The sequence below is a fragment of the Erpetoichthys calabaricus genome, chromosome 18, assembly GCF_900747795.2.
Source record: "Erpetoichthys calabaricus chromosome 18, fErpCal1.3, whole genome shotgun sequence".
NCBI lineage: Eukaryota > Metazoa > Chordata > Cladistia > Polypteriformes > Polypteridae > Erpetoichthys > Erpetoichthys calabaricus.
Window position 1 is genome coordinate 15,003,423 of NC_041411.2, and position 18,574 is coordinate 15,021,996.

Below are 18,574 nucleotides of genomic sequence, written 5' to 3' on the forward strand. Positions count from 1 at the left end.
AACCAATAAACTTGGTTCACACCTCTATGTTTCTCTCACATATTGATAACATGGGGGTGCATGCAGGTCAGCCAGCTATTCTTGATTGATAATGGGCCATTTCCGACACAACTCTCTTTAACTTGCTCTGTCCCCCCCCACCCCCATCTCATTTTTCAATAAGCTCCGTCCTACCTCTCTAATCTAGGATGATAAAAGCAAAGGGATGTTCCTACTTTTCAAGAAAAAAAAAAAAGTCAGTTTTGCTAAATCTTCATACTCGTTCAGCTTCTCATATATTTGCCTAGCAAGAAACCTTTTTCTTCCAGTGAAAAGGCAAATTTTGCTTTTAACATAATCTACGGTATGACTAATCCCACTGCCAGCACCAAAGAGACATTTATATTACTGAAACTCAGAAAGGACAAGCAACTCTACTTTTATAATCCCACTATGTAAAGCAAGTTCAAGCCAATACACAGATCAGACCCTCCAGTCCCCACCTCAAACCCATGGAGCAGAGCAGAGTGGTACTTTCACTGGCTACCATTCTGGGATCAGCCATGGACATTAATATCTCTCAGCTGGTTTGCACACCTTTGGTAATTCTTAAGAGCTACCAGGATGGTTTCAAACCAGTATGATGCTTCTGTAATCCTTACCAAGAGAAGCAGATATAAAGTCAAGTTCAGTGATCCGCTGTGGCAACCCGTAACGGGAGCAGCTGAAAGAAGAACAGGAAGTGAGTGGGCAAAAGAAAGTCAACCAAAGATGAATAATAATGCACTAAATCTATGACCACTATAAAATGAAATTGCAGGTGGCTGTCTTAAGAACTTTTCTTACAGACATAGTTCTGCAACAACAGAGAATTCATATAACTGACTTTATCCATCCATCATTTTCTCATATCCTTATTATAGTTTCATTGGGTCATTGTGGTCACATTTAAACAGTAATACAAAATTCTTGCTTAAACATGCTAATCCACAAGCAACATGACCATTTCAGAGCTTTAAAAAGCACAAGTCTATCCCAAGAACAGCAATATGTTATGCTGTCTTCTTGCTTCTCTTGATGCTTCTGGTTGTCAAACAGAAGCCCCTTTTAATATTAAGGGAGTAAGGAAGCTACAAATGTCTTTCTAAAGTGTTTTCAGAGTTTAGGTTTTTGATACACATAGATGTTAACTTATTATAATGATTTAAAAATTTCCTTTCGCTCCTCGATTACTGCTCTCAGAATCTTGTGTGTAATATATTGGAGTCATTTTGTTGAATTAATTTTTGGTCATTTGATTTCACTATTTTTTGTCACCCCACTCCACACTATTCATCCACTAACATGCTGGTACCATTTGACTGATTTTTAATTTGTTCAATACTTTTATTTTTAATTTCATTTATGGATCCTGAATTGATTGTGAAGTAATTCAAAAGTAAAAATTGCAAAATCCTCACAAAGAAAGCCAAGGTTCCTTAATCTGAAAGTGGTAAAACTAAATCGTCAGATGCACCAAAACAGAGAAGCTAAGGTATCTTACATATGGCTCTAAAGAAATTTTTAATTGCACCTGGGGGCCCTAAAAACATGCAAGTAAGAATTTCACTGTACTTTGTAAACAAGCAGCAGTGGGGAATTGGACCTGGGCACTTGCAAATAATTCAAATATAACAAAGAATAGACAATGAAATGAAGCAAAAATATAAAAGCAGAATAAAATGCAAGTGAAGAACAAAAAAGACAGTCACACAAAATTACAGTTCCAATTTCAGTTACAGTACTTACTCTCAAGTGAGATGACTTTCCTAATTGCATACCTCTCATCTCTCGATTTCTATATCTCTGTTGAACCTTATCCTTCCTCCTTGCACTCCAATTGTTAGTGTGCCTCTGGTCCAAACACCCTCCATATTCTAGGTTCTGTCAATCTTCTGCACATAGGCAACTTAAACTCTCTCCTGGTATCACATCCAGCTAAACTCTACAATAAATTCTAAGATCAGGGACTGTCCTTCTTTGGCTAACGGGAAAGGACTTGAGCAATCTGATCCAAGTTATTGAACCTTGGGCTGCCAGTTCTTGGGCCAGGATATTCTGTGATTTTTCATCATACTTCAGTGGTCTCTTTTTCCTTATTTTTGCTTCTTAGCAGACAAACACACACCTGTGACATCTGAAGGATTGCTCCCTCTCTTTCATTCTTTGTGTTTCCTCCCAAAGTGCCTCTCTCCGTGTCTTACACCACTGAACCGACATATTTCACTTTCAAGACTCCAGCATGACAGTTTGCTACTCAAAAGTGGACCCTGCTTTCCTACACTAACATATGGGGGTTCTTTGTCACTGCCAGAGTGGTTCTTACTCATTTGAAGATGTATTCTGCTACACTCGCCTTTGATCCTGGCTACCTTAGTAACCCTTCACATGACTCCTGCCAAATCAGGTTCAAACATGTAGTAGAATCAGGCACGTCTTCCCTCTGTTCCTTTTCACAATGATGTGCTCTTGCCCATGGGATCTTCTTGTCAGCTGGACCGTCCTTCTCCAGGCTTCCACTATTTAAGTGCTATATGTGTTCTTAGTTGCCAAGTTAATAATACAGTGTTTAAAGAATTCTGAGATCTCTGTGTCCATCTGGGGTTCAGAGTAGCAGGAGGTTGCTTCTAGAACACATACTTTGAAATTCATTTTAGAATATAAACTAACAAAAAAGACTGAAAGTAAGGGGATGGATGGATGGATGGATTCATTCATATGTTTTTATTTGTATACATTCATACACTCAAAATGCAGAAGAATAGTAATTTCAAAATGCCATTCAGCATGAAAGTGAATCATAGAATCTTCATTTCATGTGCCTTTCATAGGCCACAATATGATTAATAATTTTAAAACACAATCAGGTGAGACAAATTACTATCATTCTTTTTTCCATTTGTTGACAAAAAGCTCCAGGGAATTAATACAGTGCTTATTTGGAAGATTTGAGGAAAAATGATTGCCTATTATTACCAAACCCAGCACATTGTAACCAAAAAGCTTAAAGAAAACTCATGTGTTACTTTTAGGTTCCATTTCCGAACCTTAAATGAGATTAAGCATGTTTATGAATGTTATGTTAAACTATTGTTTGTTGTAATAAGCTTTTATTGAAATAGAACTACACATGTACAAAACTTGCAAATAAAAACAAACAAGGTAGAAATATAAATAGGCAGCAATGTTAGACAATTTTATGTTATTTAATTTAAACCTGTATTAGATAATGAAATGGGTATTACATTTTTTGTGCTGGAATATAGGATGGATTGAAGGAGCAGTGATTCAGTCTGTTGCTGTAATAGTTCCTTTGATTTGGGATTAAATCCTGACTTGGTCACTTCTTCTCTGAGATTGTGCACATTTTCTCTCCATTTCTGTGCATATTTCCTCAAGGACTCTGCAATATGTCACTACATTTTATTCTAAATAACCAGTTGTTATGTAATTGACAGCAAGTCAATGACAGCCAGCGATATATGGGACAAATATTCTATTGCTAATTTACAACAAGGTACAAATTATTCAACTGAAATGGCTAACACGAACATTACAAAGATTGGTACAACATAACAATGGTTTCAAAGGCATTTCATGCATGATTACAAGTGCTATCAATGACTGACTACTGAGCCTCTACACCAACAGGTAATACTGTCACAAAGACACATTGACCAGTGCTAGATGCATTAACCCGGGACCTCTAAATAAATCAGGCTAAGTGTACAGTAAAGTATAAAATATGCAGAAAAATTCTGAAAATCAAATGTCACTGTTGTATTTTTCAAAAGGCCACTTTTTGAGTGCTGTTATGGTTTGAGTGACTATCTTATTACAGCTAGTTGTATGGTCTGATCATTCTTTTGAAATGGTTGATGCCATAAGTTTCTGACAGCTGTCTTGGTTGACTTTGCCTTGTTGATGTTTGTGGGCTCCTCTTTATAACCACTGACGTTTGCAAACCAAACACTGGTCACATCCATTTATGTACCTACCAGCATTGTTTTCTCACACAGTTACAGCATGATTAAGTTAAGAGGATACAAAACATAGATTCTGCGTTTTCATTTTGGTACTGGGTGCATTATTCTAGGTTCTAGGCTGTGTCAGTACTAGAGGTGTCTCTGTACATGACTTTAATACTGCAACATACAAGGATAGATGCACTAAGTGATGACATATCTGATGGCATCATAGATTTCGGATCACACTGAAAACAAGGTTTACTATACTTGGAACTCCACTGTCGTTTGGAAAACTGGCCAGCAGTGTCAATGCTAGTGAAGTAGTGAAAGCCCTACTGAATGGGCATCATCTATTTCTGTAGTATACGGACACTGTGTCCCTTCTGATTATATTGCCAACATAATGCAATGCACTCAAAATGACAAAAAGTTAGCTCTTACTCCATCAGAACAGTATGCAAAGTAGTGCACAATGAAATATCTGACTGTGTTTTTAGTACTAAGCATGCTTATTAAACATAGTCTGGTACACCTAATCAGCATAACAGCATTTTATTTATGTGTCATTCAGTATTTGCAGAATATACATATATTCCTGGTATGAAAAGGAAGGGACATCTGCCCATTTCAATTATTGCCTTTCTACCTGTTGTACAATATAATTCATTTTTTTCTATCTATGTGATAGAAAAAATTATGTAACCAGCTGAATGCATAGAAGGGCAGGTTCTTGAAAGCTTTTTCACTCCTGAAAACCTACGGCCAAACAGTTTATAAAAATAAAAACGTAAGTTATAAAGCCTATCACATGAAATTTTTGTAAAAGTGTCTAGGTTCAACATTTAAATGGCAGTAGATGCTTTATCATAAGATGAAAGTGTTGCTTTTGAAAACTTCCTGCTCATGGTATGCGTATCTTCACTCATTGCATTTTCCATCTTGGAGATAACTGACAGTCGCAATTTGTGCTTGAAATCTTTGCCCATAAAGACGTAGAGAAGAGGGTTGAGGAAACTGTTGCTGGAAGCAAGAAGTACAGAACATTGTATTCCAATATTTAGTATGTTCATATTGTACTTTGGATGATCAATTTCTATGATGGTGAAAATATGATAAGGAACCCAACAAACAAAAAAAGAACAGATAATGGCTCCCATAATTTTGAAAGGCTTAGAAGATTTTGCAATGTGGTTCTTTTTCAGTTTGAATATAATAACAACATAGCAAAAAGTTATAAGTAGAAAAGGAATTACAAAGCCACAGATGAAACGGATCATAAGGACAATCATCATGTTCTTTTCTTTCTGCTTATTTTCCCCATAATTGTTGAAGCAGCTTATTTTTTCACGTTTAGAAATAGTTTGGCGAAACACAAGAGAAGGAATACTTAAAAGAAAGGAAACACACCAAATAATGACCACAACCACAAAGGCTGTTTTTGGAGCACGATAATTTTGGGCCCACACAGGGAAGATGACTGAGATGAAGCGATCGATGCTGATGATTGTCAGGGTGAAAATGCTGGAAAACATGTTGATAAACATTACAAATGAGATCACCTTGCAAAGAGCTAGTCCAAAATGCCAGTGGCCAGAGGCCATATATACAGCATTAAAAGGAATGAATAAGCAGAAGAGGAAATCTGCAGCGGCCAAACTCAGAAACCAGGTGGTATTGACGGTCTTCTTCATCTTGAATCCCGCAATCCAGATGACCAAAATATTTCCTGAGACTCCCAATAGAAAGATGATGGTATATAGCACAGCTACAATTATACCGAATTGGTCTACCTTGTCTAGAGGAAAGTCGTGTACTTTCCCCTTTTCATCATAATGCGAATAATTCTCATACGACATATAACTGTCATTGTAGGCATCCTCATAATCACTCATTGTTTTTCCCTGTGAACAGAAAACCAAGAATCAGCTACATTCTTCTTTCCAAAGACTGTGAAGCAGATATGAAACATGGTATGCCTTTGGCAAAAAAGGATCAGTTTTCTTTTATGAAAACAGTATGCTACCTAAAAACCTGTGTTGTTGATATTTGCAAATAAATTGTGATATTTGTTTCAATATGCACCATTAAATAACACCCTTGGGACTGACATGCTAGGCAACAAATAAGCAGAAATGCAACTTACATTGGATACATGGATCAATTTAAAACATATGAGACATATTTAAACGTAAAATGTCTTACACAGTGATGGGAAAGCAATTTAAAGATGGGATTGCATTTCACTATTTTGTAACAGTTACGTTTTAAAAGTACAAGCAAGTAAAAGGAAATTATGAAACATTTTATTTATTCATCTAAAACATATTAATAATGACCCTTTACAAACCATTCAAAATGAAAGATGCTAGCTTTATTGACTAAATCTAACCCATCCCTAACTTTAATCACTTCCAAAAATGTAACATATTAATTAAAAGCATGTTTGTGTAATAATTGAAAGCTGCAGTTTTAAATATTTGATTTTGACCAAGAATTTATATTTGAGATAACATAGATAGATAGATAGATAGATAGATAGATAGATAGATAGATAGATAGATAGATAGATAGATAGATAGATAGATAGATAGATAGATAGATAGATACTTTATTAATTCCAATGGGAAATTCACATTATCCAGCAGCAGCATACTGATACAATAAGGTAGGTTTCTGAACAAACATTTGTTACTGATGTTTCCTTAGTACCTTTACTGATACTGAGGTCATTTATTTTTTTAAACATGATCTCTTTTTTACTTTCTCTAGACATTGTACTGAAGTGGGGCTTTATAGTTTGTAGTGTCACTATTATCACATGTACAGAGTACAGTGAAATTCTTACTTGTGCTGATCAACATGCAAACCATTGCCACTCTTATTTTAGGCAAACCTAAACATGACCACAATTGGTTTGATGTCTGCTTATGTGTCGGTTTATGTCACCTTTTCGTGTGCAAGCCTGTGGCATATGACTCATGAACAGTCTGACATTTTCATTACAATCCAACAATGTTAAGACTCCAACGATTTTGAACAAAATCTGTCGATGGAAACTGATATGATTTATATTTTTTTTAAATCAGAAGTAACTCTAATGGTATCTTTTTTGAAGTTTCCAAAGTCATCAGTCTTATAAAGGCAGTTTTGAATATACATACTCAGAGATAGAGAGAGTGAGTAAGAGATACATTTTATACATGTAAAGTAGGATGCAAGGCCTTTAGAAAATATTTGCCACATGCATGATTTAAAAAATGAGATTCCTTACATACATTTACTACTTTCCATTTGTCAGGTTTTTAGAGTTTATATGGCCATTATTGCCACAAGCTCAGAGTATAGTGAAATTCTTACTTGCATGTGTTAATCAACATGTAATATGCCACCTCTCTCTAGTGCCATCATTAATGAGAACTACCTTACCTTGAAATCTTAAAACTTCTGTCTTCCTTAATTTAATATACAGTTAAATGAGGTATGACCAGTGTGTATTTGCTGTGTTTTGCACTTCCACAAATTGTCTTGTACAGTTTGTGAACATGGTATTGTGTATTGCATTAGGTACTACATATAACTTCTCATATTTTGATTAAACTGGCATTCTGTTCTAGTTGATTCTTAATTGTGGGCAATGCTGCTGGGAAAACCCTATTCTGAAATAAGTCAGATAAATAATAAATGGACCTACTTTAACTATATTATTCATCCATTTAACACAGAAATGTTTATTTTTTACTTTTTTAAAGAATTATTGTAACACAATCCAACTCATGCCATTCTTTCACAAAATCCACACATCCTTTAATTTTCTGACCATTTTTTCCATTACATATTTATTCAAATACAGGTATGTTGAGGGCCAGAGCAAGGAAAGAACAATATTCTGCAATATACATCAAGTTGTATAAACTCTTCATAAAAAAAAAGCATTTCTGCCCAGAAAATGAGCAAAAAGAACAAATGCAAAGTATGGTGTCTTGTACCTAATGGCACAATCCAGATACATTAGCATGATAACTGTGACCATATTCCCAAACCTACTCTGATTTCTCATACACATGACAGCTTTGTATTACACATATATAGTGTAGTTAACATACCCTTGCTAAATTTCACTTCTCTGTCTAAACCTCGATGATCTTTCATTCTCAGTTCCTGTTTCCACCTGTCTAAATATCCACCACATTTGACATTGACTAACGCTGTCTTGCAGGAAACATACCCCCTAATCATAACTATACTGTTTTCACCTTGCCACCCAACCTCTTTTACATTTATCATTTCACTAGCTAGCTACTTGTGTGCTGTTATTTTAAACATCTCTCTGAGCTGTTCACTTCTCTTCCTATTCCTTCTTGCAGATCATTTGATCATGTTGCTACAAAGTTTCCTGCTTCTCTCTGTTTTTGTCTAGTTATTTATATCAACGTGTAATATTCAAAAGGTATTTAACCATTTCCACCTCAATGAGTTGTTTCACTCTTCTACTCATGAGGTGGTAGAATTTTGGATTTAGCAAATTATCTCTGTTATGCTTCCACAAAGACTCTACCCTCTCTGAACCTTTCTGCATCTTCATTGGTATTGTTTTGCTGTTTCTTCTATTTGTCTGGTGAAACACCATCCCAAAAGACAACTCAGTACCAAACACTCCACGCCTCATATCATTTACTTAAATGTGCCTACTCCTTTCCATCTACTGCAGACATACATATCCAAATTGACCCAAATCACATATTCTGTTACTGTGAAGACTACATTCCTTCCTACGAATGGCTCACATTCTCAGTAAAGTGAGAAACCACTGAAGCTCAAAACACTTGGTAAAAGGCTAGATTTCAAATGGTGGTCATTTGAGCTCTCCATTAGGAAATCTGGGATTCACCACTCTGGCATTACAAACAAGACTGTTGAATCTAGACTGAAGTGCTTACGTAGTTCAGGTGATCAAAAGAAGACAAGGCTGTTCTACTCTCTTTGTCAAAAATATTGACTAGATCCTTTCATTTTGGAAAAAATCAGATATTTCATCCTATTTAAATTGAAAACATTTTGCCTATTTCTTTAAAGACTGAATCAATCCACTTAATGCTTCCCCTTCCATAGCTTCTCACCGTATTAATATGACAATTGTTAAGGCTCCTACTCTTTTCCTTACTTTTTGACCCACTTCCATGTAAAATTTCTAACCTCCACCATCATTTCACCAGCTGTTACACCCAAGCTTACACAAAAACCCTTGTTATGATGAAACCAATGCTTAACTTTACTTTAAATCTTTTGTTTTAATGTCAGAAACTCTAGAACATCTTCTACATTCATCTAATTTTACACTTAACTGATAAGAACCTCTTTCAATCTGACTAGTCTGGCTTTTGCACTTGGACATGACTTGAGTGCAATGCAAATGACCTCCATCTTCCTGATGATGCAGAATCTTTTTTATCTGTGCTGTTCTTTATCTTGCTACTTTGAACCGCACTCATGCTTTATAAAATGGATTGCTTTAAGCATGCTCTGCGAAGGGATTTATAAATAAAATATGGTGACGCTGCCCATTGCCCCCTCCTGCATATTGATAATTTCACTTATCACACATACTTAAAGCTCCTACATATACTCATTAATTCCATTGTAATCAAAACCTGCCCTGGCAACACACAGTGAAAGGCAGGACACAATCTTGAATAGGACACCAGACCATTAAAGGAAACGATGAGCAATTGTATGTTTCTTTCTTTTTGCAAAATGGGATATTCTTTGTGGCTTTTCAATACAAGGTTTAATGAACTCAAATTCTGAAGTTTTAAGTGCAGCTCTTCACTATCCCTTTGCTTTCCATTTAAAAGATGACTTTGCACCTGTCAGGTAAAATCCACCACTGTGCTTAAACAACTACAGATAACATGTATGTAAGAACAATAGGACATGCAGTATCAGAAAATAGATAGGCTTGTGTTTGTGTTAAGAATAACTCCCAAAACTGAAAAAACATTTCACTCCAACCACTTCTCTAATAAGAAGTGAATTTCTGTCTTCACTCTTTACTTCATTGGTCAAGGGTATTTTTCATGTCAGAGCAAGGTATTTAAAGTAATACTCCAAAGAGAAATTATATAACAATAGATAACAATGTTTCTGATGGAATGTAAGCCTGTGATGACCAGGTATGGACATACAAAAGGATATCAAAAACGTCAATGAAAAACATCTCCTGTTACTCATGCTGCATAATTAACATCTCCAGTCATCCGGCTGTATGCTCACAATGTGCAAATGAATGCAGTTTGTGCTGAAACAGTCAGTCATTATCCAACCCGCTATATCCTAACACAGGATCACAGGGGTCTGCTGGAGCCAATCCCAGCCAACACAAGGCGCAAGGCAGGAACAAATCCCGGTCAGAGCGCCAGCCCACCGCAGGGCACACACACACACACACACAGACACACACACACACACACACACACACACATACACACACACACACAGACACCAAGTTGTGCTGAAACAGTGGCAAATAAATACCTCTGGAAAATGAAGTAGCCCACAAATAGAAAGCCCCTTCACATGGGGCCACGCTTTTCTTATATGTTTATAAAATATAATCTATGTTTCACATACATTTATCCATCTACTGACTTGCTTAATCTTTTCTGATAGAAATGCAAGTGTTAACCAGTTCTTCTCTTAATGTTTACATTAATATCTATCTCTAGTGGGACTCGCAGTGCAGCTCTTGATGCTACAGTTGTTTCCAGGACCCATATCTGCTTAGTGCTCCAGGTCAGGATCTAGTCCTCGGTGCCCATGAATTAAATTAAATAGGTTTATGAATTGTATTCATCATTCATAAGAGCAAAAAAGTTACTTCTTTTCAAAAAAAAAATTCTATTCGGTAAACAAAGAAGCACCATTTATTTTATATAGTGCCTCTAGACAGCAAAAACCATCTCAAGACATTTTTCAAGAACAGAAACAATCTACAACTGTTTTACAATTAGAAAACAAACAGGGTGAAAAAGTAGGTTACTGTTACCGAGATCTACCTGCCCAGAGTCCAATTTCTTATCCGTTATGCTGTTCTGATTACTGCTATGCAAGATCGTGCCACACTTCCATCTCCCATTCCCATGTAATGTTTTCTAAGAATGTGATGCCTAAGGAGAGGTCAGCAGGCTGCATTTACTGAGCTATCAATTCACTGCACTTAATGCTGTCACCTAATAAGTATATATAAATGAGCTATGTGTTAAGTTCATAAAAATTACTTAGGAACACTTCGAAACCACTTCAGTTTTTTTTTGTCAGGCACCTCCTGACTTGATGGTATGAGAAAACCCCCACATATACCGCTCAACTTGTCTTGATGTCTAGTTAGGCAGAACTTTGAGCTTTTTGGGCTTCGGCCATAATTTTTGCCCTCTAGACTTGAAAAATCTTAATTTTTATGCCATTTTGAAACACATTTTCTTCAAGAAATTACTCCCATATGATGAAGAGTAAACCAATAGTGATCTCCAGCAAAAAAGATAAGAAGGACTTGAACTTGTGCAGGCGGCACGGTGGCGCAGTGGGTAGCGCTGCTGCCTCGCAGTTAGGAGACCCGGGTTCGCTTCCCGGGTCCACCCTGCGTGGAGTTTGCATGTTCTCCCCGTGTCTGCGTGGGTTTCCTCCGGGCGCTCCGGTTTCCTCCCACAGTCCAAAGACATGCTGGTTAGGTGGATTGGCGATTCTAAATTGGCCCTAGTGTGTGCTTGGTGTGTGGGTGTGTTTGTGTGTGTCCTGCGGTGGGTTGGCACCCTGCCCGGGATTGGTTCCCTGCCTTGTGCCCTGTGTTGGCTGGGATTGGCTCCGGCAGACCCCCGTGACCCTGTGTTCGGATTCAGCGGGTTGGAAAATGGATGGATGGATGGATGAACTTGTGCATGCCACAACCGCCAACCCCTTGGGTTCATCCACTAATTGCATACATGGAATCAAAATTACTTCTTTTTACAAAACTTAGAAAAAAACAGATTAGGGAGAAGTCGTTTCATGCTATTTCAAGGCTGCTGATCATGAATAGGATAATACAATTTTTTATATCTTATCCTTTAATGGTTGTACCAGCCCTAAAACTTCCACTCCTAGAAGTTTACAAATGACAAACTTAAAACATATACATTTCTTGTATCACTATAGAATTTATTATAAATATGATGGTAATTTTGATCCTATGGACCTGTATTTAAAGCTTTAAAAGATCGAATTTCAATTACAATCAAGAAACTTTACATTTTAAACATTTAAAATTGAAGCACACATTTTGATATTTCAAATATCTGACCCAACTATCCTTGTTTATTATGTACTGTACTTCTACCACATGGGGTATACTGCATTACATTTCTTATGAACACTGTGAATTACACAAATGCAGACTTTGTACATTTAGGGATAAAAGGTATGTTTATTTGGTAGACTGGAGTTCAAAATATTTAGTCTGCCTGTACGTCTAAAGATTTATAGTAACACACTCATTATAAGCCAACTTATAAAACCAATAAAGTAATCAGAAGAAACAACTCTGAAACAAATCTTAAAACTCTAAAATATGAAAAAAGAGAAATGTACTTGCTTATATTGGGATTCTTGATTCCCTCAAGTCTGAAAATTTGCAAAGATTTGGGTTTTTAAACATAGTACTGATCATGTAAGTGATTTCACTTCAGCCCAAATAACCACTTGTTGATTTTTTTTTGGTGTGCATACACCTCGTAATTACTTCTTCAAATCCAGCAGCCCTTCAGAAGACACCTAGTTTTAGATTAAAAACCGAGATAACCCCCAACAATCTGTGCTTTTTAAAAATTACATACATGCATTGTCCAGGTTGGTTCGGTCTAGTAACAGAGGCCCCAAACTTTGGGTAAAGGGATCTGGGTGCGGGTGTAGGTGGCACCCCGCGCAGGGCTGCTCTGAATGGTTCGCCCAGTGGCTCCCTGAACCGAACTGGAAAAGCGGGTTACAAAATGCACGAAGAGTCGCGAAATCAACGCACAAATCCTGATTCAGCTGCATAAAATAAACTTCACACAATCGTTCACCAGCCTCGTCAGAAGAGAATTGCAAAACACGGTTCGAGAAGCAACATGAATGTGTATGAAACAGTAAATAAGCAATAAGCACAGTATCATAAAGGAAACCAGGGGTATGCATTTTACAACACAAAACTGACCAATGTATAGTGCCCCGCGACACCCGGTAACTGACCTGTCTTTTGAAATTCTCAGTTATTCTTTCAGCAGCTGCAAAATGGATAATAAACTCCTTCGAAAACAACCGACGAAGGTCTCAGTGCGACGTAAAACCGTCCGGAGCTGCGGGCAAAATCGCGTCTACTGTGAGACACGTGGCCGTCAAATACCGCGCGCGGGAAAAACGCCACATGCCGCCGTGTGTCGCCACGCGCCAGCTACAAGGCTCAATGCCGGCCGCCAAGACAAAGCCGTATGCAGTGCAGCATTCAGTTCATCGTGTGTCACAGGTAAGCCACTGTTTTGGGTCATGAAAGAAACACTTTCAGTACGGCTAGTCTACAAAAAAAAAAAGTTGACCAGTGAGACGTCTCGGGGGCGGGGCCGCCCGTGTGCTTAGTTGTGTCTGTTAAATTCGCTGAAAACTTTCAAAAGTGGGTGGGCGTGGCGTCAGAAGTGGGTGGAGTTAGGATGATGCTGGATGTTCATGCTTCATGTATTTTTCTCTTTTTGGCAATTTAATTATTATTTATTTGTTGCTGTTATTATTCAAACAACAAGTTACTAATATTTCAGTTATTGGTTATATTGGTTGTTATTAATTATTATTATATTCATTATTAATTATTATTTGCGGTACTCACCAGTGCCGGTGGATTCTTGCCGTTTTTATAGCACTCTTTTAGGCAGCACGCCCTTCTTGGAAGAATCACTCGTAGTTGCCGCACTAGCTGATATTCTTATTCTGCTTTGGCAGGCTTCCCCTTTTTCTCCTAAACGATTGGCATTGAAGCCGTACATTTGAATGATGGAATGCCAGTTCACTCCTTTGGTGATTCATTCCCAGGCTGATGCAAGTTTTCAATGCTGTTACATTATTATTTAATTTGGAATAAGACACCAAGTAGTGTGGTAGGACTTCAGGGACTTTCAAAACTGGACTTGATGCTTTTTTAAAACTATTAAGTGGATAGGACTGGTGAGCTTTGTTGGGCTGAATGGCCTGTTGTCGTCTAGATTGCTCTAATGCATTAAAAATATTATTAGATTAGATAAGATAGATACTTTATTAATCCCAAGGGGAAATTCACATACAGCAGCAGCAGCATACTGATAAAGAACAATATTAAATTAAAGAGTGATAACAATGCAGGCATACAGACAGACAATAAATTTGTATAATTTTAACATTTACCCCCCCCCAATTAATGATTACTTTTATTATAATTTAAACATTTACTTCTTATATAAATAATTATTAGTGCTTGCTAGATTACTTATTAAATGATCAATTACTGCTATTATTATTATTCACACTTATTAAAGTATCAATTATTATTATTCAGATTATTAATCCATCCATCCAGTTTCCAACCCGCTGAATCCGAACACAGGGTCGCGGGGGTCTGCTGGAGCCAATCCCAGCCAACACAGGGCACAAGGCAGGAACCAATCCCGGGCAGGGTGCCAACCCACCGCAGGGCACACACACACACAAACACACCCACACACCAAGCACACACTATTTAGAATCGCCAATCCACCTAACCTGCATGTCTTTGGACTGTGGGAGGAAACCGGAGCGCCCGGAGGAAACCCACGCAGACACGGGGAGAACATGCAAACTCCACGCAGGGAGGACCCGGGAATCGAACCCAGGTCCCCAGATCTCCCAACTGCGAGGCAGCAGCGCTACCCACTGCGCCACCGTGCCGCCCCAGATTGTTAATTACTAATAAATTGAAAAATAATAGCAGTAAAAAATAGTAGCCCCATATAAAAATGGGAATTGCTACAGAAGAAGAAACTATTATTATTATTTAAATTATTTTATTATGTTTATAATTAAAAAGTAAAAAAAAAAGGCAGACCATACAAATGAAATGTCATACCCTTTTTATAGTGTGAGGGCCCGACTTGTGACCCCGTCTCATCTGTTACCACACACACGCTCACCACTGCAGTACACGGCCCAGAACTGAGTCTTCAATTAGCATAACCCTCATGTGTGGGTAAAAACTGGAGCACCAGGTGAAGGACCTTCCACAGACACAGGAAGAATGTGAAAGTGCACACCGACAGTGAGCAGCCAGGCACAGCGTTTGAATGTAACTCGTTGGATCTATGAGGCAGGACTGCTAACCACTACACCACCAGGCCAGCTCCTCTTAAAACATACTAACAATAAAAACACCTTTGCAAAAGTTGACCTTTTTTAGTGTTTAACAAAACTGATATAAATCGATGCGTTGACACTGTGTGAGCAAAGACAGATTGAAAGATTTAATGATTGCAAAAGATAACATTTTGTATTTTTTTATTTAGTAAGTAAGTAAAATTTATTTATAAAGTACCCTTACACAGACAGGAAGTCACAAAGCACAATAAAAGAAAAAAAATAAAGAAAAAGATGCTTGGCAAGACATAGACATATTAAGATACACAATAGAGTAAAACCAAACAAACACATTAAGTAAATTAAAATAAAATGAAAGAAATGAAATAAAAAATAAAAATTAATAACAATAAGACTCTAAGCAAAAGTCGGGCTAAACAAGAACGTTTTTGACTGTTTTTTTAGGAGTCCACAGAGACAGCCGTACAGTTCCAGCACATATGATTGAAAGGCTCAAACCCCCCCCCCCCCCCATTGTTTGTAATCATAATTTCTTGGAAGAAGTGCTAAAAACGTCCATTTTTTAGTCACTTTGTCCCTTTGGTAGATACAGTCTTAGTTTTGTACTCTCTGGTACCTGTTTGAATTTATAATGTTATTCCTATGTTTCATTGTACTGTAAATATACATCCATCCATTTTCCAACCCGCTGAATCCGAACACAGGGATCTGCTGGAGCCAATCCCAGCCAACACAGGGCACAAGGCAGGAACCAATCCTGGGCAGGGTGCCAACTCACCGCAGGACTCACACAAACACACCCACACACCAAGCACACACTAGGGCCAATTTAGAATCGCCAATCCACCTAACCTGCATGTCTTTGGACTGTGGGAGGAAACCCACACAGATACGGGGAGAACATGCAAACTCCACGCAGGGATGACCTGGGAAGCGAACCCGGGTCTCCTAACTGCGAGGCAGCAGCGCTACCACTGTGCCACCGTGTAAATATACAGTTATAGTGAAATATGATATTAAAAAATCTGATTAATGAAGTCTTTCTTGCCTTTGAAACACATCTTTACAATACCTATAACAAGACAATAAGTTAAATCAATGAATATAAAAGTTTATAATTTTAACTGTATTTTTCAATGGAAATACTCACTTGAACAGGGTGACAGATGCTTGATTGAAATGTCCTGTTTGCCTTACCTCAAAACCACTTCATCACCAAATCATAAAAAAATGGTTAAATCAAGTAAAAAATAAGAGGACGTAGGCGGTGGCCTCCTGTGTACTAAAAGTGATGAAAGAAAGCACAGGTCTTTCTCCGTACTCCGTTATCTAATAATGCAGTTTACAGGCATTTATCATCTGCTGACTAAGACCCCAATGGGGGCCCCCTAGATGAGATTGTGGCAGGTGCCCAACCACTAGTGCAGTGTTCTGAAGTCAAAGCGAAATACTTTTTGACGGAGTGTTGATCCCCTTGAACATCATTTTCCTACCCATATGCTGTTTCCATAAGAGAGGGCCTGAGCAAAAATGTTCAGAGCTACTTACCAGAAGTAATCTGCCTTAGCTGAGTGCAGTATTCAAATTCTGAGAAAGTACCAGACTTTGTAAAACACATATAGTATATTGTACTTCCTTTTTTTTTAACTACTGTGTTTTTTAAGCCACAAAGCACCCCCTTTGTTAGTGATAACAAACTCTAGCATTTACCACACTTGTATGCTGCATCAGTTTTTCATATGGCCACTGTTTCGTTAAGCCAAAACACATACACATTACTGATAACTGATAAATACTGTATTTATTGCTTTGTACCTATTGCTTGTCACACAGACAGATGTCAAATTGAGTCCTCAACAAGAAAGAAGATCTGCCAAAAAAGTTGACTTAAACATATGAAAGTATGTAGTAAATAAATATGGGTTATGTGTTGAGGGAAAAAAAATAATAAAGAATTTTTCTTTAGTGATGTTTACTGCTGTCTTTGCAAGTACAACATAGTAACAGAGACAAAGTCAGAAAAAACAATTTAGTCCACAGCAGTGTACTCTCAAGCCCAGACAGCAGCATTTGTTGCGGCAGAAACACGCTGCTCAAAAAAGACACTCAGAGATCTCAGGATGTGCAGGCAGAATCAAGCTTTATTGCATGATATACACACGGTCTCAGTTCAGATGAATTGAGCAATTAGCAACTCGGCTACCTTCCATTTATTACAGTCCTCATGAAAAGTTTACCTCACTCAGTTTGTTTGACACTCCTTCCTGACTCCAATTTCCTGTTGCCTTGGTCCTACCTCTAATTAGTTCCACCAGTATTTCCCAGCCTAATGAGTGTAGCACTGTGTCTTATCCATCATGGCCACCTGGCAGGCCCTCTCCCCACCTTGAATCCGTCCAGTTCCCGATTGCCACCTGGAGAAGAGGGGGGCTTGCTTGTTAGTCTCTGTCTACACACCTGACCTTGACTCATGAAATATTGGTGGTTTCCAGCTTACTAAGAAAAATAAAAATTACACAGGCACAAGCCTTTTTGTGACTTAACCCTTGCTATACTAACGTGCATCACAATACAATCCTTATTTTCATACATGCTTATGATTCTCTTTGAATATATGTAAATCATCGACTTTAAGAATATACTTTTCTATATTTCACCCCTGTTTGAAGTTCACTAAGGCCAAATTATTACTTTGCTTTGCTATCTTTTATAATAATTATGCTCAGTAAGCTATAATATTAGTCATTTGTCCTGTATCACCATCAACATGTTAGCCTAAACTGTATATATGCATACATATATATACCATTCTATAAGTTTACTATTATTCTTCTGTCCCCAAATGTTAAGCTATTTTATTTGTTACAATATTAAAATCAATGAACAGGCCTCTGCAATGATATTCACTTGACGTAATCCCAAATAGACATTTTATATTGTGTTAGATCAGATTTTGATTAGCTCCAGATTACATACATCATCGGTCCTTAAAGGTAACTTATCTTCTCATACTAAGTATCAATGAGCACATAAAAATACTTATCTAAAAATATTTACTTTTACACATTTACTTATGCATCAGGTGATGAACATGTCATGCTAATCACATTTTTTTAATTATATTATCCAAATTGCTATACCAGCCACTTTAAATTTATAATTGCGTAGTATTCCCATTAATACAAATATTCAATGAATACATGTTGCTT

General features: G+C 37.4%; 1 protein-coding gene across 1 annotated transcript; it reads right to left on the bottom strand.

Moving 5' to 3' along the window:
* Nucleotides 1-4,462: 4,462 nt before the first annotated feature.
* On the bottom strand, nucleotides 4,463-16,679 carry LOC114668580 (chemerin-like receptor 1). The gene is made up of 2 exons (XM_028824381.2): nucleotides 16,516-16,679; nucleotides 4,463-5,887 (listed from the first exon to the last, which is right to left on the bottom strand). Exon 2 carries the CDS (start codon nucleotides 5,876-5,878, stop codon nucleotides 4,829-4,831), a length of 1,050 nt encoding a protein of 349 aa, XP_028680214.1. The 5' UTR covers nucleotides 5,879-5,887; nucleotides 16,516-16,679; the 3' UTR covers nucleotides 4,463-4,828.
* Nucleotides 16,680-18,574: the final 1,895 nt, after the last annotated feature.